The 26,844-nt window shown below is 37.9% G+C and overlaps 1 protein-coding gene across 3 annotated transcripts in view; it reads right to left on the bottom strand.

The window, feature by feature from the left end:
- Positions 1-26,844, bottom strand: part of Slmap (Sarcolemma associated protein) — a 545,241-nt gene that overhangs the window by 375,000 nt on the left and 143,397 nt on the right. For all 3 annotated transcript variants that reach the window (XM_090409867.1, XM_090409869.1, XM_090409868.1), the window contains exon 7: positions 24,174-24,251. In XM_090409867.1, the coding sequence (XP_090265993.1) occupies positions 24,174-24,251 (78 nt within the window). The remainder of the gene's footprint in view (positions 1-24,173; positions 24,252-26,844) is intronic.

The following is a 26,844-nucleotide window of genomic DNA, read 5'->3' as shown; positions in this document are numbered from 1 at the left end:
TCCTTGTAGTTATTCAGTACTTTTTTTTTTTTCCAACGCCATACTGTGCATGTCATTATACAATGTTTTTTCTTTTTAATATGTAATCCTGTCCAAAAACGAAAACAAAGACTGATAACCTGTAGGGCAATTAGTACATGAGTATATTAAAGATTAGATAACAGAAATTCTGCTTTAGAAAACAAGCCTAGAACATTTTCAACCCACTTCAGGATGCCAATAAGTGTGTATGTGCAAGGTTGGGTGGGGGTGAGGGGAAAGCTGGGGGGGAGAGGTCCACCACTGGGGGGGGGGGGCACTTTGAACCTTTTTTGAACTTTTGCAGTTAATTCTAAAATACAGTCTCCAGAACTCATTTCCAAATATTGTAATACTAATGCAAATTTTTCTCACAATAGCTGTAAGTGTTGCTAGTTGTGATAGGAGTTTTTCTAAATAAAATAGATTAAGAATTACCTACATTACTATGAAATAGACTTGGCCAATGTCATCGACGATTTTGCTAACAGAAAAGCAAGAAATATAACATTTTAGAATGTTGAAATAAAAGTTTTACTTCAAAAATAAACATATTGTTTTAACATTAAGGGGATATTAAATCCCACATTGTTTTAAAACCGAATAAGAAACTCAAAGATTGGAATCAGAGAGTTTCATGTCGAATATAGTAAACTATAAAAGTATCGGCGGCCACTAGCGTGAGCTAATGCAAGTAGTCCTAGTATGTAGTACAATCTCAGGCAACCCGTTGCAAAGGTGGGGAAAGTTCTGATCGCTAATCTTGATATTTTCCATAATGTAATGTGTTTTTACATTATGGAAAATACCAAGATTAGCAATCAGAACTTTTCCCACCTTTGCAACGAGTTGCCTGAGATTGTACTACGTACTAGGACTAGTTGCATTAGCTCACGCTAGTGGCCGCCGATACTTTTATAGTTTACTATATTCGGCATGAAACTCTCTGGTTCCAATCTTTGAGTTTCTTATTCGGTTTTAAAACAATGTGGGATTTAATATCCCCTTAATTTGAATAATATTTATATCGCCGAAATGAAGCCTGTTGGCTCTATTTCCCTATATGTCGTTTTGACTTTTTGTAGTATTTCTGATGTGTATTGAGAGGGGTGGCAAACTCAGGGACTGCCATGGGTGGCAACAGCTCTAGCTATGCCACTGGGGGAGGGGGGGCACATCGGGCATGTTACTGTTTCAAACTATTTCAAAAGGAAAGGGGTCTCTCATTAGGCAATGAAATGACCTATTGATTGCAGAGTGGAGATGCTAACCACTTAGCCAAACCAAGGCAGCTTAGGTTTAGGGATAATAACAATTTCACACAGACTGAAAGTATAGCCTACTTCTACCGAAATTTGGTGGAGAATATGCTATATAATGACCACTGATTACATTTAAAAAACTTATTTTTTTTATAGATCAAAGCTTCTTTCTTTCTTAAAAGTCTTTTTTTTATAAAAAACTTTTGAAGAGGTTTACATTCACCCTTGTGCATAATGATATGAAGTATAACAAAGCAAATTTCATATTTGTTTATCATTAAAATCTTTCAATGTGGGTGGAATATGTATGGTTTTAATGAATAATGGCTGTCTATTAAGTAAGAGGCAGGTAATGTAATTTTGACTAAAAATAAGGCTAATGTTTAATGTTATCAATATATATATATATATATACACAGTAAATCCTTGCCAAACGTGGGGGTTACGTCATTAATACATTGCGCACATGGCAAAATAGTGTTCCGTAAAGTTAACTTTCTATGGAAAAAAATGTGTTAGGTATAGTTCAAATTAAGAAAGTATGTATGTATAATTTAAACTAACCTAAATATTGTTGTAATTAAAAGGGAAAAATGAAACAAATGTTAATTGGAAGGATTTTTATTACTGCTGAATAAGTAGGTACATAATACAATTATTTTTTTAAAAAGCTAGTGATTTTTGCTTGGGACAATGACTGACAACTCTTTAAAAGTTTCACGGTAAGGAGCGCAGAGTTTTTCAATGCCTTTCATAAAGTGTCCTCTTCTTTCTTCATTTGGGTCAATCTCCATTGCAAAATCAGACAGTTCCTGTGCCTTTTTTTAACAATTCGTTTAACTTCTTGTAAGTTAAAGGCACTTTATCTTCTTCTTCACTATCGCTGCTTTCACTGTCGGCTGGTGTTACAAGATCATCCAATTCTTCATTCGTCATTTCTCGATTAATTCTTTGACTTCTCCTTCTTCCATATCTAAAAATCCTTCGCCGCCAATTGCTTTTGCAATTTGTACGATTTCTTTGGCTTCGTTTTCAATCGATGGAAATCTTTTAAAATTGTTGACAACTTCTGGCCAGAGCTGATGCCAGCAAGCATTCAATGTTGATGAATTCATTGTTCCCATGTGAGTTTAATCATTTCTATGCAGTGGCTTATGTTGAATCGCTTCCAAAATGCCATTAGCTTGTCATGCTTTCCTTAGTCTAGTGTTATATTTGCAGAGGTGTAAACATGCCTGACATAATAGGCTTTAAATGTTTTATGATCCCTTGATCCATTGGTTGGATTAAGGAAGTAGTGTTAGGTGGGAGGAATAAAACCTCTACATTTGGATGCAATGTTGTGAGGGCTTCAGCATCGTGTCCTGGAGCATTATCGAGAATTAGGAGAACTTTAAAGCACAGATTTTGCTGTTCTGTAATGTTTAACTTCTTTAACGAATGAATTTTCAAACCAGTTATTAAAGAGGGCTTTTGTTACCCAAGCTTTTCTATTCCACTTCCACACAACGGGCAATTGCTCAAAAATTTTTCCCTGCAATGCACGAGGCGTTTTAGATCAATAAATGAGCAGAGGCTTGAACTTGAAGTCGCCTGATGCATTTCCACAAAAAAGCAAAGTGAGGCTATCCTTAAAAGCTTTAAAACCTGGGGCAACCTTTTGTGTCTTTGTGATGTAGGTTTGTTGTCCCATTTGCTTATAAAATAGGCAAGTCTCATCCGCATCGAAAACTTGTTGCGGAACGTAACCCCTCTCTTCAATGAATTTCAAAAATTGGGGTTTGAATTTCTCTGCTGCTTCTTTATCTGCAGAGCCAGCTTCTCTGTGAAGCTTTACATTGTGCAAATTAAAACAATGTTTAAAGTTTTCAAGCCAACCTTTGCTTGCTTGAAAGTCAATTTTCTCTGACGATTGGCCATCTTTATTTAAAACGAAAGAAAACATATCTAAAGCTTTGTTTCAAATAGCAACACCATCCACAACTGAGCTTTTTCGTTTACTTGATTGTCAATCCAAGCTATTAATATTTTTTCCATCTTTTCCAATTGCAGAATTCTTCTTGAAACTTGAGCAACCTTTGCCGAAGTATTGCCTGAAGCTTTGACACTAGACCGAATCTTTTCTTCCTTCTCCTGTATTGTTCTTATGCTTGATTCATTTATAGCTAGTTTTCTTGCAAGCGATGAAACAGGTGTACCATTTTTCAACTTATCTAAAATTTCAATTTTCTGAGAGCATATCAAAACTTTGCATCTTTTTGCTGCTTTATCATCTTCATCCTTCCTCTTAGATGTCATATTGAATTTTTGAAATTGAAAGAAATACAAATGCAAAAGGAGAAGAGGATAAACACTGATAAATACGTGATTACAGCTCTGCTAACGTGAGTGAAATGATTGCAACTCTCGGCCTGGGTCACTCAGCTAGCAGGCAGTGCCAAGCAAGGTTGCCAGCCGATGCTCTGCAGCGTACCACATATGAAGGAAATTCTAGCGTTGGACAAATTCAATGGAAACAATTAAGATAATGCGTATGTGCAAAATCGTGTTCTGCAAAGGTTTACTGTATAGGTCAAGCTAGCTTGCAAGAGTTTTATTTTATTTATTTTTTTTTGAATTGGGTGAACAGTGCTTTTGCTCATCAGCCAATAGGTGATGAGCTTGAATCCTATTGCAGACATGAATATTTGGGAATGTCTAAGTGGAAGATGAATTTAATCATTCGAGGAAACCATTACTACTCTGCTTAATGAAGGTCTAACATGACTTGAAAAATTTCAATACTTGATCTCTCTTCTATCTATACAGGGGTTTTTGGATTATCTAATCTTTAGTTCACCTACTACAGTAAAAAAATACAAAACTGAAACACAGTAAAATAAAAATACAGCAATCTGTATGATATCCATCTGCACACTTTTCAGTTCCTACTACAGAAATTCTTCTGTCAAAAGTCATTTGATAAACAGATAACCTCACATCAGTAGTTAGCAGAACTCACTAGTTTGCATTACAAATTGGAAAATGTGTAACTAGATATGGAGTGAATTACTCTAACATGAATAGTCAGGTTATTATCACATCATATATTATACTTTGAAAGAAATTATATTCTTGTTTTAATCCTATACTAAAGCATTAGCATAAGCATAAAGTAACTTCAAACTAATACTCAGATATAGGATTAAAGCTAGAATGTAGTTTATTGTCAAGTATAATATATGATATAACTAAGTGGAAAAAGTTTCCACAATTATCAAATCATTACTGCACTGGTAATTCTTCATCGAATGTTCTGAAATGACAAAATCAAGTACTAAATGATGTGGGAACTATTTAAAATCCAATAGTACAGTCTTAAAATCTTTTCAAAAATAACAGAGGGCATAGCCAACTTCTTTACTATCTGGAGGCCAACCATTTAGTTAGATTTTACCAATTTGAAATGGTCTTCCCATGCCATTTTCTCCAATGGAAACTTTCCAGCTCTTCAAAAAGTACAATAACAGATTCCTAGATTCCTTCTTTCTTTCATTCTTATTACTTATTCACATATGGCACAATTGTGTTTTAGATCTTGTGACCTCTTGTGTATACAGTTGATAAAAAAAAGAACAATGTGTACTGCATGCAAAGAATAGTCAGACAAAGCAAGTTTATCTCGCCTAATTTTTACTATGTTTTAGCAAGGAAATTTCAAAGTACAGTTGACCCTTGAACAATGCAAGGACTAGAGTTGTGAGCCCCCATGCACTCGAAAATCCGTGTATAACTTTTGACTTCCCCAAAACTTAGCTATTAATAGTCTTGCTGTTGACTGGAAGCTTTACGATAACAAACAGTCGATTAACACATATTTTGTATGTTATGTGTATTATATACTGTATTCTTACAATAAAATAAGCGAGAGAAAAGAAAATGTTACTAAGAAAATCATAAGGAAGACAAAACACATTTACACTACTGTATTTATTGATACTGTAAGTTTACATTGTCTGTTTACAAGATGAATTGTCTGTCTGTCACAGTACTTACACCAATATTGTCTTATATGATACAAAACACTGTAGATGTTATATGTATTGCCAACACTAGACATCAATAATGGAAAGATAATGTAAAAAAGAAGTTCATATTTATTTACAGGTATCACAATTCATGCAATGATAATGAAGAAGCAACATGACTGCTTTATGGTATCCTAGCCCCTAGATGGCGAACAACCTATGGCACGCCCAAGAATTTTACTGGCACGTCAACGATTTACAGGAGTATCCTTTTATATGCATAATTTATAAAAATTATTCAATCTTTTTTTTGAATTGTTACAATACGTACAAGTTAAATTTTGTTTTACACCAGAGAGTAGCTATGAAGATGTACATATGATTGGTGTGGGATTAACAAAAGATCGCATGACCTAAAGTCAAAGGTAACCGACAAATGTTGAGTTGAAATGCTAATTCACTTCAACCGAATTCCATAACATCTGAAACAGTCATAACAACATTCACTATATATTTCTTACTTTTAACAATTCACAAAGAGGGTGTCGTTCCGATGGAACTTCTCATTACTAGCGAGCTCATCTCACATAAAGTTTCAACCCTTGGTTGCATTTTATTGCTCTTGTTTACACTGGCAGACTAACTCACACACCCATTACATGGCATGTTTCAATTGGTGGTAAAATTTTATTTGAAGTTAGCGTTTGTGATCTGTCATAATGACATCGAGAATTTCAAATGCAATAAAACAAACACTTATTTCATGTAATTGAAAAATTGCACAATAGTTTTTAGTTAGATGCTGTGTTTCCAGTGCAACATATGGTTTTGCTCGAGTCTATACAACATAATTTCTGTGAGAGGGGGGCATGTGATTCATTAGTTAGCACCGTTTTTATTCCAGCTATCTGTAATTGCACTATTTGTTGAGAAATATATTACACAGACTGCAAAAGGCTCTGTACCTTATTCAGGGATACAATAAAACTATTAATTTTTCTTGTGTCTGCAGTATAATAGTTGTTGGGGAGGGCATGTTATTAATCGCAGGGAGTGAGTTACTATCGCCTCGACATGAATATCTTCAAACATTTTTCGTGTGCGAGCTATATGCAAAACCTTTTAATGTCTTTTTTCGTAAAATAAAACCAGGGGGTGCCAGTTATACACAAGTGCATGTTATATTCGAGTAAATATGGTAAGTGTTTTGCAGACAAGTTGACATCCTTCTGCTGCTTCCCCTGCTTAGCTGACTTCTATGGTGAATTACGATGCATAAATATTTTTCTCACTATCGTTTTTTTCAAACCAACATCATTAAAATCAATTTAATAATGCAATAATCAATTTTACACTGAATAATATTATAAATTTATATATAAATAAATATATATATTAAAAATTTATAAGTAAATAAATAAAGTTAGATTCCTTTTCTATTAATTTTTCCCCTATTAAAAACTGGATGGCATGTCAGCAACTTGACTGGTAAATTTTTGGCATGCGCACATAAAAAGGTTCGCCACCACTGGCCTAACCTACACATTAATGAATGAATCGTTATAAAATTACTAAAGAAACAGCCAAAAGGTTTCATTCTGGCTCTTTACAATCCTCAACATCATCATCAAATTCCTGCCATGTACCCTCAAGGGGTATACAGGATATGATAGAACTACATGAAAAAAATTACATCATTACTAACTTCTATCTACAATTTTCCTCCAAATCAGTCTGTTACTTGTCAAGACTCCAACATTATCAGATCTTATATTTATATAGTCTAAGGCACTTTGTACAGTATCAATCCACTTATATCTTGGTCTTCCTCTGGGTCGTTTGGTGCCAACTTGGCAGAGAACACTTGTTTTGCTAATCTTTCTTCGCCCATTCTGTTTAAGTGTCCATACCACCTGAGATTAGCTCTGCTAACGCATTCCTGGATGTTGACAATGTCAAGTTCTTTCCTAATATCCTCGTTTTTAATATGATACTGCCATTGAAGCCTTCTGTTCACGCCTATAATGTTTCTCAGGACTCTCATATCTGCAGTATCTAGTCTTTGGTCAAGTGTTTTACTTCTGACATAGCTCTCAGATCCATAAGTTAAAACTGGTTTGAACACTGTCATGTATACAGCTAATTTAATGTTCCGACTAATTTCTCTCTTATTCCATATGAATTTATTCAATTGACTTCCCACCATACCAGCTTTGCTGATTCTGTTGTCTATTTCTATATTTAATTTACCATCTTCAATAAAAATCGTGCCTAAGTAGCTGAAATGTTTTACTTGTTCCACAGGTTCTCCATTCACAACGCAGTTGACATTTTCAATGATTCTACCTATTTTCATTGTCTTTGTCTTTTTATTGCTGACCTTCATACCATATCTATTACAAAAGCTATTCAATCTGGTCAGAGAATCTTGCAAACTTGTAGCGGATTTATTTAGAAGTATAATATCATCCGCATAAAGCAAAGAGCTGACATTAACATCTCCAATTTTGATATCATGTTTAATACCACTTTCCTTCATAATGCGATCCATATAGATAATGAATAACAGAGGGGATAATGTAAATCCTTGTCTCACACCAGATTTAACATTAAACCATCTTCCTGTACTTCCTTCAATTCTAACTGCTGAGTTACAACTCAAATAAAGACTAAGTATTGCTTGATATAATGCCCCATTGACACCATATGACTGCAGCGTATTGAATAGCTTCTCTCTTGGCACCTTGTCATATGCCCTTACCAAATTGACAAAACTTAAATACAGATCTTTCTTATATTCCCATGCTTTCTCGACTATTTGTCGTAAAGTGAAAATCTGATCCTGACAGCCTCTATTTGGCCTGAATCCAACTTGTTCTTCACCAAGCTTTTCTTCCACAATTCTTCTCAAGTATACTTGCATAGATCTTGCCAGGAACACTCAGCAGGGAAATACCTCTGTAATTCATACATTCAGTTTTATTTCTCTTTTTATATATGGGTACTATGAGAGCTCTACTCCAATCATCGGGAATTCGTCCCTCTGTCCAGGCTTTCTGAACTATGCAGTGCAACCACTGTAACACTCTTATACCACCATACTTCAGCATTTCTGGTCGAATATCATCTACTCATTGCTGTCTTTCCACATTTCAAGGCTTTGATGGCTTTTTCTACTTCAAGTATGGATATGTATTCCTGACTGCATGCCTGGGCAGTGTTTTTTTAACACTGTGCTGTCATCACTGCTTGTTTCATTTAGCAGTTTTTCAAAGTAATTACTCCATACCTCAAGGATATCTTTTTCTTCCATTTTCATGTCACCTTTATCATCTCTAACTCCTTTTACAGCACTCTTTCCTCCATTTCTAAGCTTCTTCAACAACCTCCAGAGTATTTTGTCACTTTCTTGATATTTATTTTCTATATTCTTGCCAAAGTCCTCCCATGACTTTTGTTTAGCTAGTTTTACACAGTGTTTAGCATTGTTGCATTTGTCTCTATATTCTCTAAGAGCACAGGCTGACTTATTTGAAACTTTTGATATGCTTTCTTCTTTTCCTTCACTGCCTCTTTAACTTCCTGTGTCCACCAGGGAGTTCTGATTTTTTTATCCTTGCAGACAGCCTCACCACATGCCTCTCTGGCAGAATCAATCAATGTTTTCTTCAGAGTTTGCCACTGAATCTCCAAGGTTTGATTCCTGTTCTCAAACTCTTTCATTTTTTCTTCAATAATCTTTGTGTATTTTAGTCTACAGTTCACATCTGACAGCTGCTCATCTTTTATTCGCTTTAAAACTTTCTTACATGTTATTCTTTTCAATATGAAATTCAATTTTATCCTGCTCAAGACTAAATAGTGATCACTTCCCATTTCAAATCCTCGGTACACTCTGGTGTCCTGCACCAGGGAGAAAACATCACTATCAACAATAACATAGTCAATGAGACTTTTCTTATTCCTTACCTCTTCTCTCCATGTGAATTTCTGCACATTTTTGTCAGAAATGGAGTTAGTAATAACAAGTCCATGTCCTGAGCACAAATCCAACAGATATTTGCAATGATTATTAGCTTTGCTCTTTTCTCCAAATTTTCCCAAAATATTTTTGTATGTCTCACAATCATTTCCTACTCTGCTATTTAGATCCCCAACAAGAACCAACTTTTCCTTTTTCATTGTGTCAGTTGCTTTTTCTAAAGCCTCAAAAAATTCCTCCACTTCTACCTTAGTAGAACCTTCTGTGGGACCATAGGCACAAATAAGTCTCATTGTCCAGTTCCCCATTCTCATATTTTCCCACATTAATCTACTTGAGACTGCCTGCTATTCAAAAAGATTAGCCTCATATTTAGTGTTAAATACAATGGCTACTCCTTTTCCTTGATTGTCATTTGCCTGAATATAACATTTTGTATTTATTGCTCAGAAAGATCTCACCAGTTTTGGTCTTTTTTGTTTCAGTCACCCCTATTATGTCGATCTGGTACTTATCTAATTCCTCAGCTAGCTCCATTTCTTTGCCATTCAGGCTTCTTACGTTGATAGTACCAATCTTTAACTCTGGTGATGTTGAGTTGGGGTTTGTTTTCAGATTTGTTCCAGTAGCTGACTTTTTGCTGTTCGCCCTGGTTCTCTGGGAAAAACAACGGGAGCGTTGTTTAACCAGGCGACGCCCCAGCCAGCATGAAATTTTGTCATGTTGTACCATCATTTTTTATTTTGGTTGAACCATTAAGAATACAATTTGGTCGGCTAAATCCCATATTGTCAGCCCATCCTCATTCGTTCAGTATCCATGTAGATACCCAACAGGGTGCACCACGAGAAGGTGAGGATTGGACATTAGGTCAGAAGCCCTGGTCGGTTCTCCGCATTCCTTTAAAGGCTATGTGGAGGTCTCCTCTCAGTTATACAGCTATGACCCTTAAGCACCCCTCTTTACAATCCTTATATTCTAAAATCAAATTTTAGAATACAATCCTTAGCATGTCTGAGTTGCCTTCGCTTGAACTACTTAAAAGACATGGGTGCTGCCTAAGCGTCCATATATTTGCCTTTTATTAGTCCATTTGAATTTTTACTAGGATTTTTACTAGCTTGACAGCTGTTTTGAACTGGTTGGTTGTTCAGAGACCAGGCAGAAACCTTAAGAGAGCAAAACTGTTGTTATAAAATTGTTATTTTATGCTAATTAATTAATCAATAACAGTTAATTTTATGCAGTTATGATTTAATACTGCATCTTTACGTTTGCTTACATTTATCTTGACTGCGAATGGCACCATATACAGTCTATAAGGATTGTATTACTACTACTAAAAACAATATTTCATGTGGCAGTGAGTTTGAAGCCATCTTGTGAGGTGTGAGGTTGAATCTAACAAGACTAAGTACATAGCGAGGTTTGTTGTTACAGACCTGATGGATTGGTTGCTAGTGATGAAGAAATGCATCACCAAATAGAAAAAAAGAGTGCAAAAAGAGTAATCATAATGGGAGGCTTTATTTAACCAAATATTGATTGGGTAGCAGTAGAATCTCGTGAGAAGAATGAAAACGTATTTATTCAGCTGTTGCAGGACAACTTCCGCAAGCAGTATGTGACAGAAGGAACTCGAAGGCAAAGAGTGTTAGATTTGATTATAGTATCAGAGGGCGTTTCAGTTAAAGACGTAACTATTCTGCCTCTGGTTGGTGAAGTGATCATGCACTACTCACTTGGGAAGTGACCAAGTTTATGAATATTCCATTCAGAAATGGTTACATGCTGAACTACAAAGCAAGAAATTATGACCAACTGAGGAGTATACTGAGTTCAGTGGAATGGGATCGGTTGCTGGATGGGGAGAATATTGACAGTGCATGGCATTTAAAACAATATACAGTTGGGTGCTCCTATAGACCAGGTGATGGAATAGATGGTGGAGATAGTATGCATAAACAAATTGATGAAATGAGTGGAAGGAGGGTAATTATTATGGGGGATTTCAACTATGGTAACATTGATTGGAAGGAGGAGAGGACACATGTGAGGAAGGAAATAGATTTTATTCAATTATTAACTATCTGAGACAGCATGTAATTGAAAATACTAAGGGTGTGAGAGTGCTTGACCTGGTAATAGCATCTCACAATTTGACTGTAATGAATATGACCATGTTGCCACCTATTGGTGAGCGTGATCATAAGGTCTTGACCTGGGAGGTGGCTAAAGGTGTGGAATTTTTGATTAAGACAGGGTATATGTGGAATTACCGTGCTGGCAAGTTTGACAAGCTTAGGAGATTGCTTGGATCAGTGCCATGGCATGTACAACTGCAAGGGCTTGATGTCGATAGAGCATGGGAAGTGGTCAAGGAGCATTTACAGGAGTTATGGCTGATTGTGTACCTAGGGGCCGAATAGTAAAACAAGTAGGGGTTAAATGGATGAATAACACCATTAAGCTTGAGCTGCAAAAAAAGAAACAACTGTGGAGGGAATTTAAAGAAAGGGGTGACCTGCAGGCACATGAATGGTATAAAGTGCAGACCAGAAGGGTAACGAGTGTGGTAAAACAGCAAAAGCCGATTATGAAAGGAAACTAGCTATGCAAGCAAAAGAGAATCCCAAACAGTTCTTTCAATATGCTGCAAGCAAGAAAAAACCTGTACATGGCAAAATGATTTTAAGAAATGACGATGGTAAGGAGGTCACTGAACCAGTCGATATAGTGGAGTTACTGAGCGCGCACTTTGCAAAAGTATATCATCCAGGTGGTGACATTGAAAAAATGAAGGAACCATTAGTTTATACGGGAATTGTGATGAATGAAGTGGAGGTGAATAGTCTCTTACAGAACCTTAATGTGAATACATCTGTGGGATTGGATGGTATACTGGCACGGGTCTTGCGTGAAGCAGCTAAGGAATAATCAGTGCCCTTGACTGTGTTGTTTAATCTGAGTCTCAGGTCTGGTTTAGTCCCGAAGGCATGGAAAGAGGGGAAAATAGTTTCGCTGCATAAAGGAGGATCCAAGACTATGGTGGCAAATTACCGACCGATCAGCATATCAGGAGTCATTGTCAAGGTCTTGGAGAAAGTAGTCAAGGGAAAAATACAGGAATGGATTGATGAAAATGAGATACTGTACAGGGGACAGCATGGCTTTGTAACTTGCTCAAGTTTTATAACAAGGTGACGGCAGAACTGGATAAGGGAAATGGTTTACAGTGATACTGCTGGACCTGGCAAAAGCATTTGACAGGATACCACATGGAATTCTAATCCGTAAACTACAACATATGGGAATGGATATAGGGTTGGTGAGATGGATAGGTGGTTGGTTGATGGAGAGATATCAAAGAGTAGTTTATTTAGGAGTAGAGTCCAAAAGACAGCCTGTGACTAGTGGTGTGCCACAGGGTTCTGTTCTTGGACCACTGCTGTTTAATCTGTTCGTTAACGATATAGGGAAGGATCTAAGTGGAACAGTTCATTTGTTCGCTGATGATGCAAAGTTGGGTAGGGCGATAGTGAATGCAGAAGATGTCAAAGTCTTGCAGGATGACTTAGATAGATTGGGGTTGTGGGCTAAGGAGAATGGATGTCAATTTAATGTGACAAAATGTAAGGTTATGCATTTTGGGGTGAAAAGATGGCAGCAGTATACCACATTGGTGGAACTGTACTCCAAGAGATTGATGAGGCTAGGGACTTGGGAGTGTTGGTGGATAGGGAGATGAAGTTTAGGGGGGCACATTGCAAAAGTAGCTAAATCAGCTCATCAACTCACTTGGTTGTTGAAAAATACCTTGATGAGCAGAGACAAGCAAGTTATTGTACCTCTGTACCGAGCCCTGGTAAGACCTCATCTCGACTACTGTGCCCAGATTTGGTCACCTCGGTTCCTTCTTGATGCTGAGAAGGGGGAGAGGATCCAGAGGAAAGTGACTAAGATGATAGCAGGTCTATGGAATGAACCATATGAGAACAGGTTGAAGATTTGTGGGTTGCAGAAACTAGTTGATAGGTGGAAAAGGGGAGATATGATTGAGACATTCAAATTGCTAAAAGGATTCTATAGGATTAATTCAGAGGATATTTTTGAGATCAGGACTGGTGGTGGGAGAACTAGGGGACACCTATGGAAGCTGGGCAAGAGTGTGGTTAGCAGGAGTGTTAGAGCTGGGTTCTTTACTTTTAGAGTGGTAAATGAGTGGAATAAGCTGCCAGAGTCTGTTGTGGGTGACATGACAGTGAGCGAGTTCAAGGCAAGGTATGATAGATACTGTGAGAATGTCGAATAGTTGTGTGGACATGATGTTTAGGGCCCCTCCCTCGATGAGTCTAAGGACTCCCTGGAGTAGCCCGAAATAATAATAATAATAATAATAAAACAACACTTGAATGATGCGATATAAAAATGTGTCCAGAGAGTTCAAAGAATAAACATAGTAGGATTCAAATGGATGTGTAATCTTATTAAGCAAGAGATTTGTAAGAAAAGACATGATGTAGAAGGAATACCGTGTGCATAAGTATGATGTCCTTTATGAACGTTATAAGCAGCAGAATAGAATAGTCACAACTGTTCTACGGAAAGCAAAGTCCTGGTTATGAAAAGAAACTGGCTCTGCATGCTAAAGACAATCCACATAAATTCTAACGATATGTTGCAAGTAAAAGAAAGAATGAATATGAAAGAATAACTCTTATAAATCCAGATGGCGTGAGGGTTACAGATGCAGAAGAGGTTGTTCAACTAATGAATGCCCATTTTGTTATAAGCTATCAACCTGGTGTATATGACATTGAGCTCACTGTTACTTCTTCATTAGATGAAGTAACGCAGGTGTATGAGAACGAGATATTGGCGCTGTTGCAGACATTGAATAATAGAATTCAGCAATAGAGACTGATGGGATATCAGCACTTGTGCTAAAAGAGTGTTCAGCTGAACTGGCCATTCTTTTAATCAGCTCTTTAACATGAGTCTCATAACAGGGAAGATTCTGCAGGAATGTAAGGAACGTGTGGTAATTCCATTGCACAAGGGTGGTGGAAAGACCAATGTATCCAACTATTGACCAATTAGTATCTCAGGAGTGGTGGTGAAGATTTTGGAAAAATTGGTTAGGGCTTGCATTCAGAAATGGGTTGACAGTGAATCTCTACTTTGCAATAAACAGCATGGGTTTACTAAGGGAAGGTCATGTTTTAGTAACTTGCTCACATTCTATAACAACGTTACCACTGAACTAGAGAATGGGAATGGATACATCATGATGCTTTTGGATTTTTCCCAGGTTTTTGACAGAATATAGCATTGTAGAATGCTGCATTAATTGGAGAAAATGGGTTTGAATATTAGCATGGATGCCAGCAAATGTTGGTCGATTGGTAAAGTCTCTGCTACTAATGGCTCACACACAAAGTTAAGTAAGTTTGAGTGTGGTTAGTAGTTGGAGGGGATCAATCGTTCGATGCTGTTGGTACACTCTCCCTCGATGAGTTTTTGGACTCCCTGGAGGTGTCACATAATAATAATATTAAGAGGATTGCTGACTGACAGATATCAAAAAGTGGTATACCGGGGATGCGAGTCTGCAAGATTTAACATCGGTAATAAATACTTTTCATAGCTACTGGGATTATACACATTTGTGTATAGTCCCAGTAGATTGCATAAGGTATTCATTCTCAGATTGCATTCTCCTTTCCAGTAAAGTAATACCACCATACTCACGTGCTTCAAGAACTATCCTCATTCCGAAGAAAGAAACTTCAAGCTGTGCATCAGACTTTAGACCTATTACCATCTCCCGTGTTACTTAGACTCTATCATAAAATATTAGTTAAACGACTTCAGCAACATATACAGCATGATTATAGACAGAGAGCTTTTGTCCCTTTGGATGGCTGTGCCGAGAATATATATCTTCTTTCTTCTCTTCTCTCTGATTCCCGACGCCACCTTATGCCTCTATATATGGCGTCTCTGGAACTTCAAAAGGCCTTTGATAGTGTCTCCCTTCCTGCTCTCCTTTGAGTGCTGTCTATTGCTGGATGTCTAGAACCTTTTCTTTCCTATGTTATGGAGCTATACTTGGGTAGCTCCATCACTATCACTACAGGGTCCCGTGCAACTTCTATTCCTGCAGTGCAGGGTGTTCACCAGAGTCCTCTATCTCCCCTTTTCTTTAACTGTGTCATAGATGACTTTCTTCATTCTCTTCCTAGTCATATAGGCTACTCTCTAGGCGCTTCTTCCTTTAATGCTATGGCCTTTGCGAACGATCTTATTCTCGTAGCCTGTACTAAGATAGGCTTGCAGGAACTCCTTGACCGGGCAGTTGACTTCTTTTCTATTCAAGGCCTTTCTATTAATGTAGAGAAGTCCTGCTTTTTAGCTCTTGTCCTCTCTGGTCATGACAAGAAGCTTAAGGTCAAGACTATAGAGTTTTCCCTGTACGGGAGGCCGTTGCATGTTTTGACCATCCTGGAAGAGTGAAGATACCTCGGTATCATGTTCACCCCCCCCCCTCTCCCAAAGGGAAGGTCTTCTGCCCCTTCTATCCTAGAAGCTGGGATTGCTTCTTTCAGGAAAGCTCCTCTCAAGCCACAGCAAAGACTGTTTCTCCTTTCCTACTATCTCCTACCTCGCTTTTACCACAAGTTGGAGCTTGGTAGGACATATATCTCAGTACTGTCCCAAATGGACAGGGCTATCTGTTCAGCCGTCAGATCATGGCTGCGACTGCCACCTGACACTCCTACTGCATATTTAAGTGCAAGGGTGTAGGATGGTGGGCTTGGGGTTCCATCACTTAGATGGCTGATCCCACACCTGCGAAGAATCGCGCAGTTAGCACTATCTTCTTCTCCCATCTGCAGAGAGGCTTTCTATAGCCCATTAATACAAGAAGACTTCAGGCAGGATAAAGGCTGGTCCCATTATCAAGGTACTTTAATCGAGTCAGCACCCGCAGAACACAAGAGATGGGCCATCTCTGTTGGACTGTTCTGTAGATGGTGCTCCTTTAAAAGCGTCATATCTGGTGCCTTCCCAGCATGATTGGGTAAGGGATGGCACCAGACTCCTTCCTGGGTTCAAGTATATTGACCTTAGGACAAGGATCAATGCCCTGCCTACTCGAGCCCGCACAGCTCGATGGGGTAGTGACGACTCCAACTGTAGGGCTGGCTGCCACTTCAGTGAGACATTGTCTCATATAGCCCAGTGTTGCTTCCGCACCAATGGGGTCCGCATGAGGAGGCATGATGCCGTGGTCTCCATTCTGAACAACCGCTTTAAGAACAAAGGTTGGGAGACTGCGGTGGAACCACATTATAGGACCTCTGTGAGTTTGCGTAAGCCAGACTTAGTGATTAAAAGAGATGGTGATGTTTGGGTAGTTGATGCTCAGGTGGTGGGAACAGGGTGCCCAGTAGCCTAGGGCATAATAATTAAGTAAATTATTATAAAAATAACCAAGATCTAGTTAGTAAGATACGGGAGGAGCATGGGGCAACTCCAAGGTTTACCAGCGCCACCATCTCTTTACATGGCGTATGGAGTGCAGATAGTTATAAGGACTTAAAACAGCTTGGGCTTACGCAGAAGGATATAAAAGCTCTTTCTTTGAGGGCCCTACAGGGCACACTGGTGGCATGGTGCCACTAGAGAATGACTACAATGATAACTAGAACAGGCATAGGGTAAAACACTTGTAAAGACTTAGGCCAATATCAAGCTTGGACGTGATGTAAGGGTAGTACTGCCGATAACCAGTACAAAGATTTAAAAAAAAAAAAAAGTGGTGTACCACAAGGATCAGTGCTTGGTCCACTGTTATTCAATCTGTACATTAATGATATTGGGAAGAATTTAACAAGTTATTTGCTGATGATGCAAAGATAGTTAGGATAATCAGGAATGCTGCTGATATGCAGTACTTGCAAAATGATTTGAATAGGCTGGAATTGTGGGTGTCAGTTCAATGTCAGTAAATGTCAAGTCATTTACTTTGGCATGATTAGATATCAAATGTCGTATGATATTGGTCAGATTAGGCTAGAAGAAAGTGACGAGGCTAGGGATCTTGGAGTGTTAGTAGATAGGAAGTTGAAGTTCAGGGGTCATGTGACAAAGATTGCAAATACAATGCAAAAGATAATTGCAATGCTGAAATGAACGTTCACATATAAAATAAGGATGTTATTTTGCCTCTACAAGGCTTTGATAAGACCTCACTTGAACTATTGTGTGCAGGTCGTCTCCTAGTTTCCGTTGTGATTTTGATATATTGGAGAGTACAGAGGAGAGTGTTAAAAATGATATCAGGATTGTGGAATACTGATTATGAAAACAGATTGAGAATTTGTAGACTGCAGACACTAACAAACAGGAGAAAGAGGGGAGATATGAATGAGACTTACAAACTTCTGAAAGGGTCATACAGGATTTCAATTAATGACATTTTTCAATTTAAGGACAGGATGATAGGACATCCTTGGAAGATGAGAATGAAGTCCACTAAGAAGGGGTGAGGACTAGCTTTTTCTCTCAGAGGGTGGTACGTGATTGGAATGGATTCCAATTGGATGTTGTGAGTGCAAGCAGTGTGAATAAATTCAAGAATAAGTATGATAGCTGGAGCTTTCTTAATAATAATAAGTATTCTCAAACGTGTGGAAAGTGGAAAGGCTTGTTCACAGTACATGTTATTTATTTTCACGGTTTGACGAAAACACAAATGATAAGAAAATAATATTTATTAATTTATTTGCTGATATTTTGCAAATAAATTTATAAATATTTTCTTATCATTCTGTGTTGTCATCAATACCATGAAAATAAATAACATGGTCTGTAAGTGTTTGTGTACATAAGTTTTGATCAATTTTAACTTTTTACAATAGATTTGTGCATATTTTACGGTAGTAAATAATAATATACACTAGTATCTACATATATTTGCATGCATTCATGACATACCTAACTTTTGAGATATTTCTAGGCTACGTGGTTCGTCCAAAGTTTTTTCAAATTGTGCAAATCTCCAAAAAATGTTCTAATATATTTATTGAAAAAAGTCAGTGCATAAGTGGACCTGTATTGTTAAAGGGTCAACTGTATAGGGATTGAAAAAAACACATTTTTTAGGAGTAGGTGTTCATACTTCCCATTAGTACTAAATTTAGAAGTATTCTTGCACATTTTGTAAAATTAAATGGATTTTTTACAACACTCACAAAGAATTAAAATAGAATTTAATACTCCTATATTTCGTCCTAGTCACTAGGACATCTACGGGGATTTCAAAATCAATTAATGTAACATATGCACAAATAACAAACAATACTAAGCCCAACCACGTGGGTGACACTAAAGTCCTATCTAGGTAGAGCGCCCTCTAAGGGCAGTAGTAGGTGGCCTGGAATGTAAGGTGGGAACTCTGGTGATGAGTGTTTCCCAAATCTTTGGAAGCTTAATGCAACCATATTTATTGAGATTTGGTTGGTTTTTGAGAGCTGCTGCTGCTTCTAAGAAAAGTCTCTCTTTCTTGAATTTGCTGTGGTGGAGCATGGTGGTTTTCTTCCATGATACTCTGTGGGTGGTGTCCAAAGCATGGTCAGCCAAGCCTGAATGGCCATAGTTGTGTTTGAAGATGTAAGACTTGTGTTCCTCTAGACGGATGGATGCTGATCTGCCTGTCTGTCCAAAGTACGCCAGCTTACAGGAACAGGGTACTTTGTAAACTCCAGGCAGAGAGAGAGGAGGGAGCTGATCTTTCGTAGAAAGGATAAGGGTAGCCAGTTTGCGGTGGGGCTTATATGCTGTGCGTAAATTGTACTGTTTTAGTATCTTGGCTATTTTTTCAGAAGTGCCACGGATGTAAGGTATGGTGATGGCATTTTTAAAATCTTGTTGACGAGAAGGAAGGGGAATGGGGGAGGAGTTGATTATTTTTTTGATACTGTGATCACTGTAGCCATTAGAGAGGAAAGTGCTGTGTATGTGGTTAAGCTCATTAGTGAGGGCGGTTCCACTGGAACAAAGATTGTGGGCTCTCTTGGTAAGAGTTTTAATAATGCCATATTGTTGAGAGGGGTGGTGGTGGGAGAGTTTGTGAATGTATCTGCCTGTGTGTGTGGGTTTTCTGTATACGGTGAAGGTAAGTGTATCATTAGGCAGGCGTGTGACTAAGGTGTCTAGGAAGGGTAAACAATTGTTCTTTTCCTTTTCCATAGTGAACTGGATTCTTGGATGGAGACTATTGAGATGACTGAGGAAGGAGTCTAACGTGTCTGGGCCATGAGGCCAAATAGAGAACACATCATCTACATATCTTAGCCAGATAGAAGGTTTGAGTGGGGCTGAGTCTATGGCTCGTTTTTCGAAATCTTCCATATAGAAATTGGCAAGGGGGGGTGAGAGGGGGGAACCCATGGCAGTTCCCTCTATCTGCTTGTAGATTTTGTTGTTCCAAGAGAAATATCCAGAGTTAATGGCAAAGGAAAAGAGATCTAAGATGTCAGAGGGAAAAACGTTTTCTAAGAGAGATAAGGTGTCAATTAAGGGAATATTGGTAAACAAAGAGGAGATATCAAAGCTTACCAATATGTCTGTCTTCTTCAAGGTTAAATTTTCTGTGAGGGCTTTAAAGTGGGTCGAGTTTTTTATATAGGAAGGGGACCTTCCGGTGAGGGGGATCAGAGTGTTGGCCAGCTGTTTAGATAGTCTATAGCAAGGTGCATTGGTAGCATCTACTATAGGCCTGAGTGGGGAATTGGGTTTGTGGATTTTTGGTAAACCGTATATTCGGGGGGGGGGGGGGGGAAGGGAGCGGAAAGGTTTAAGTTTTTTCGTGACATCAGGGGGCCAGGAAGATACTTTTTTGAGTAAAATTTTAAGTTTCTTAACTTGTGTTTTTGTGGGGTCGTGTTCTAGCGGGATGTAGGTAGCGTGATCGCGGAGGATAATGTTCATTTTTCGCTTATATTCACTGGTATTAAGAAGTAATGCTAGCCAGGCATTACTCCGCGAGCAAATCGCCTCTACACGTGCTACCCTCGCAGTAATGAACGCCGCCATTGGCTCCTTACATTCCGAGCTCTCCACCGTTCTTAACCCTGAACTTTGGTCGATTCTTTCTGGCATTTCGGAAACTTCCGCACAGAGAGAATTCCAAAAAATTAAAAATAAACATATCAAGAAATTTAGCAACCTTGTGAAAAACAAACCACAACCACAAATTCAACCGCTCCAGACAGTAATAAACCTCTCTTCCAAAAGGCTCAACGACGATGCCGTCAGCGCTCTTTGCCTCGGCCATAATTTTGCCGTCGCTCCGAAGGAAGTGCCGGTACTTGACGTAATGGTGAACGTCGAACGTGGAATCGGTCGCTTACCGTCGGAGATAACCAACAACATCAGACTTGACGTAGCCAACATCCTCGCGCATTCTTCTCCGCCAAAAAGTAATTTATCATATGCCCAACGCACGGCTCTCCTGAAACTACGTAAAGAAAAAAGTATCGTCATCACCAGAGCGGATAAGGGTAATGCCACAGTGGTTCTTAATACCAGTGAATATAAGCGAAAAATGAATATTATCCTCCGCGATCGCGCTACCTACATCCCGCTAGAACACGACCCCACAAAAACACAAGTTAAGAAACTTAAAAATTTTACTCAAAAAAGTATCTTCCTGGCCCCCTGATGTCACGAAAAAACTTAAACCTTTCCGCTCCCCCCCCCCCCCCGAATATACGGTTTACCAAAAATCCACAAACCCAATTCCCCACTCAGGCCTATAGTAGATGCTACCAATGCACCTTGCTATAGACTATCTAAACAGCTGGCCAACACTCTGATCCCCCTCACCGGAAGGTCCCCTTCCTATATAAAAAACTCGACCCACTTTAAAGCCCTCACAGAAAATTTAACCTTGAAGAAGACAGACATATTGGTAAGCTTTGATATCTCCTCTTTGTTTACCAATATTCCCTTAATTGACACCTTATCTCTCTTAGAAAACGTTTTTCCCTCTGACATCTTAGATCTCTTTTCCTTTGCCATTAACTCTGGATATTTCTCTTGGAACAACAAAATCTACAAGCAGATAGAGGGAACTGCCATGGGTTCCCCCCTCTCACCCCCCTTGCCAATTTCTATATGGAAGATTTCGAAAAACGAGCCATAGACTCAGCCCCACTCAAACCTTCTATCTGGCTAAGATATGTAGATGATGTGTTCTCTATTTGGCCTCATGGCCCAGACACGTTAGACTCCTTCCTCAGTCATCTCAATAGTCTCCATCCAAGAATCCAGTTCACTATGGAAAAGGAAAAGAACAATTGTTTACCCTTCCTAGACACCTTAGTCACACGCCTGCCTAATGATACACTTACCTTCACCGTATACAGAAAACCCACACACACAGGCAGATACATTCACAAACTCTCCCACCACCACCCCTCTCAACAATATGGCATTATTAAAACTCTTACCAAGAGAGCCCACAATCTTTGTTCCAGTGGAACCGCCCTCACTAATGAGCTTAACCACATACACAGCACTTTCCTCTCTAATGGCTACAGTGATCACAGTATCAAAAAAATAATCAACTCCTCCCCCATTCCCCTTCCTTCTCGTCAACAAGATTTTAAAAATGCCATCACCATACCTTACATCCGTGGCACTTCTGAAAAAATAGCCAAGATACTAAAACAGTACAATCTACGCACAGCATATAAGCCCCACCGCAAACTGGCTACCCTTATCCTTTCTACGAAAGATCAGCTCCCTCCTCTCTCTCTGCCTGGAGTTTACAAAGTACCCTGTTCCTGTAAGCTGGCATACTTTGGACAGACAGGCAGATCAGCATCCATCCGTCTAGAGGAACACAAGTCTTACATCTTCAAACACAACTATGGCCATTCAGGCTTGGCTGACCATGCTTTGGACACCACCCACAGAGTATCATGGAAGAAAACCACCATGCTCCACCACAGCAAATTCAAGAAAGAGAGACTTTTCTTAGAAGCAGCAGCAGCTCTCAAAAACCAACCAAATCTCAATAAATATGGTTGCATTAAGCTTCCAAAGATTTGGGAAACACTCATCACCAGAGTTCCCACCTTACATTCCAGGCCACCTACTACTGCCCTTAGAGGGCGCTCTACCTAGATAGGACTTTAGTGTCACCCACGTGGTTGGGCTTAGTATTGTTTGTTATTTGTGCATATGTTACATTAATTGATTTTGAAATCCCCGTAGATGTCCTAGTGACTAGGACGAAATATAGGAGTATTAAATTCTATTTTAATTCTTTGTGAGTGTTGTAAAAAATCCATTAAGCCTCCAACATGATGTCCTCACAGCACTTAAGCCTCTACACACGTGTAAAATTAAAGAAAATGCCAAAATCAGAGTTTCTATATCTGAATCAAATATGCCAATGTTTACAAAAAAGCAAAATTATAGCAAACATTCTATTATATTGAAGATTGATGTAATGATGTCTTAAGAAGCCTTAAAAGTTTAATATATGATAGCTGGTGTGAGTAGTATGTAGCCTCCCTGGATGAGTTTGACTTCCTGGAGGGCTCTTTTAATAATAATAATAATAATAATAATAATAATAATAAGTATTCTCAAATGTGTGGAAAGGCTTGTTCACAGTATACGTTATTTATTTTCATGGTTTGATGAAAACACAGAATGATAAGAAAATAATATTTATTAATTTTAATAAATATGAAAATTAATAAATTTCAATAATATTTAATAATACACCTCAAGAACTGATAATTGGTATCAATTCTTAATACGAATGTAATTCAGAATAATCCACCTGATGCAACAGAGTAAAATCAAAAAGGAGTTACTAAAATAAAGAACCAAAAGGCTTCAGTTTGGCAATGCAAAATTACATAAATCAAGTGGATATTAAATCCAGCATTATTCCAAAGCCGAATATAGAAACTATTGAAGTTTCGTACGAAATTTGACCAGAGAGCTTACACTTGCTGGCATTTACGAGTTGCCCTAGTACGGACCATATAGAAGACATGATCACTTGCCCAAGCATTCATATATTTGCCTTTCATTGGTCCATTTTGATAATGTTTCACACAAATTTGCATTGCTGGACTGAAGCCTTTTGGATCTTCATTTTAGTAAATACTTTTATGCACTGATTGAGAGTTTGCTTACAAAAAATACACCTCTCCAACACTTTGAGTTCTTTAGTAGTGAACGAGAGTTTTTGCTCTCTTAAGGTTTCTGCCTGGTCTCTGAGGAGAACCAACCAGTTCAAAACAGCTGTCAGGCCTGTGAAACCTTATCAAAATAGACCAATAAAAGGCGAATATATGGACACTTGGGAAAGCGATCATGTCTTCTATATGGGCCGTGCTAGGGCAACTTGTAAATGCCAGCGAGTGTATTCCCATAAGCTCTTTGGCCAAATTTCGTAGGAAATGTTTATAGTTTCTACATTTTTCCTCGAAATAATGCTGGATTTAATATCCACTTGATTAATATAATAATCAAAAAGTAATTATGCCATGGAGCAAATGCACTATTTCCAATTCAATGCCCAAGTCCAACTTACAGATAAGATCTGTAATTATTACAGTTACATATTCCAATTAAATGCTGATGATATCCTTCAAATGACAGAAACAACTTTAGATTTCTGTTGTAAAAACCTTTATTTCACTTTATTTTTGAGCAAATAATAAAACTCGTGGGGAAAAAATTTAGTGATCACATCTTTCCTCAATCCCTACCTCTGCCCATAACAAAGCTCAACCATAAGTTGCAAACATGCCTCAATACAAAAGTGATAATAAATATTTTTTTAAAAAAAAGTATATAAATTTATACCTTTGCACTATTCTGATATTTGTCTTTATCTTCTTGCAGCCTTAACAATTCTTCTCGCAATTTTTCTTCTGTTAGAGTCTAAAATAAAGAAGAAAAAAAAACCCAAAACAATAAGCTAATTCACTTATTTATATTAAGAATTAAGCAATCTGGTAAACTTTCATCCCATTTACATTAAAAATATAGGTCATTAAAAACAGTAGGTAGATTATAACAGTACTGAAATCCCTGTGAGAGCATGAATTTCAGTATAAATTTTTTCAGTAGAAAAATTGTGAATCATAATATTAAAATACCTGTATGCAGGATAGTTTGAGTGCCTCTATAGCAACTGAAAGAATGACAGGATACTACACCCTTCAACTGGAAAAGATCCAAGTTTGATTCTTTTCATGACCAATTGGAGTCTTTACGAATGCACCTTAAAAAACCTACGTTTGGAACTATACATTAGTGGCTACTCTTGCCTTCAAAGTATTCCCCTGTGCATTTATTTATACACTGTTCCCATTTTTGGAAACAGATTTTCCGACATCGCTGGATATCAGTGATGTCAGAAAATCTTCATCCTTTTAGCACAATCATTAATTTTGGAAACAGACAGAAATCACAGAGAGCTAAGTCGGGTGAATAAGCAGGATGACCTAATTCAGTAATCAGGTTTTTTTTTGGCCAGAAATTCTCTCACAATGCGTGCACTATGGCTTGGCGCATTGTCGTGACGGATGATCCACTTGTCAGGCCACAATTCAAGTCTTTTTTTCTCCGAGCAGAATCTTGTAATTTTTTCAGCACCTCTAAATAGCATTGTTGATTGACCGTTTGTTCCTGTTCAATGAATTCATAGTTAACTATCCCCTTATAATCAAAGAAACACACCAGCATGGTCCTGAACTGCGAACATGACATGCATGCTTTTTACAGACGTGGCAAACGCGGGGGTTTTCCACTGTATGCTCTGGAATTCTGTTTTGGGATCGTACTGGAAGCATCAGGTTTTGTCACCTATAACTCCTAACATAACATTTCTCTGTCTCTGCAAAGAAACATATGCCTCTTTGCAGAAAGATCAGTTGCAACTTGAATCCACCACTACTTCTGTTCACCTGTCAAGATCTGAGGCACAAATCTTTGCAGAAATCTTTCACATACCCAGTTCTTCAGTTAAAATTACCCTGACTGTTTCTTGATTCATTTGCAAATTATCAGCCATTAATCGCACACTTAATTGTCTGTCAGACCATACGAAATCTTGCATCCTGTTTACATTTTTGCATCCGTCATTTCTGTTTTTGGCTGCCCACTTCTGGGGTCATCGTTCACATCTTCTTGTCCACATTTGAATCTCTTATGCCACTCAAAGAGACTCGACTTTTCAGAGCATCCATGCCATATGCCACTTTCAACAGCTTCAACGTTTCAGTAGCAGTTTGGCCGATTGTCACACAAAATTTGATGTTAACATACTGCTCCAAATTTTGATCACACATTTTTATGCCAAAGTTTACATGCAGATCTCTATTATTTTTGCAATAGCTAACTAATAAATGGCCCTATTGACTTGAGGTTTACACACGCACTACTTAAAACATGTACAAAGATGATTACTCATGTGACTCCACGTTTTGCATTTTTATTTATGTTTTTTTTACAAATTCAAAAATCCTGACCAATTTTTCAAGCCACTTCAGGGTTGCAACCCCACACGAGGTAATAAAATTCATCTCTGAACTCATCACAGGATTTGAATATACAGCCTGTTGGTCAACTATAAAGACAAAGCTGAAGTTCATAACAGCATTGATGATTTAAAGATTTTAAATCTTTAAAACAAAGAAATGCTGAAAAGATTTCAGATTTCAAATATTTCACTACTCTTGGATGTTTTGATTCGTCTTTTTTTTTTTTTGGTGGTGGGGGGGGGGGGGGAGGAGACTGCTTTCTTTGATAATCTGATGTTTCAATGAACTGTGGGCTTTTGGTAAACTTCTGATCAACTGCTTTATCATTTATGTTGTTCAATGAATTGCTGTTTAATAAATTTTTTTCGGTGAATTTTTCACACACCACAACAAATCAATGAAAGCATTGTGTTCCACCTCCCACCACCAATTAAAACGGTTGTTATAAGTCACATTTTTACTGGAATGACAGCACAAGAAGAGAAAATTTGCCTACTGGAATTTTATGATGTAAAAAGATGACAAACGTATACTGATGTTATTTGTATCAGAAAGAAATTAGAGAAAATGACTGAAGTGTTAACAAAGGCAACATAAGTTTGTGGAATTTTGACATTTTAATATCAACACTTCATAAAATTACTGAAAAGCATTAGTCAACAAAATGCCACCCATTATGTTCTATGGTCTTGATTCATCTTTCATTAACATGTTCAACACAGCAGTGTCTGCATATGGACACTGATTGCAAGAACAATTTGACCATATGTTTTTTGTATCTGTGTCAAGGAGGCACCTTTTAAATCTCTAATGCAATTCAAATGGATTTCAAGTCTCTCTCTCTCTCTCTCTCTCTCTCTCTCTCTCTCTCTCACACACACACACAATCTTTAAATTGTTTGCTTTCTGCACCCAATGACAGCATTATAAACGTTTTCCATATAAAAATTTTCAAATGAAAATTTGAAATAGGATGTTAGGACAGATAT

This window comes from Typopeltis vanoorti, chromosome 20, assembly GCF_054136105.1.
Source record: "Typopeltis vanoorti isolate ZY-2024b chromosome 20, IOZ_Tvanoo_1.0, whole genome shotgun sequence".
NCBI classification, from domain to species: domain Eukaryota; kingdom Metazoa; phylum Arthropoda; class Arachnida; order Uropygi; family Thelyphonidae; genus Typopeltis; species Typopeltis vanoorti.
This window is presented reverse-complemented; position numbering and strand designations above follow the sequence as displayed.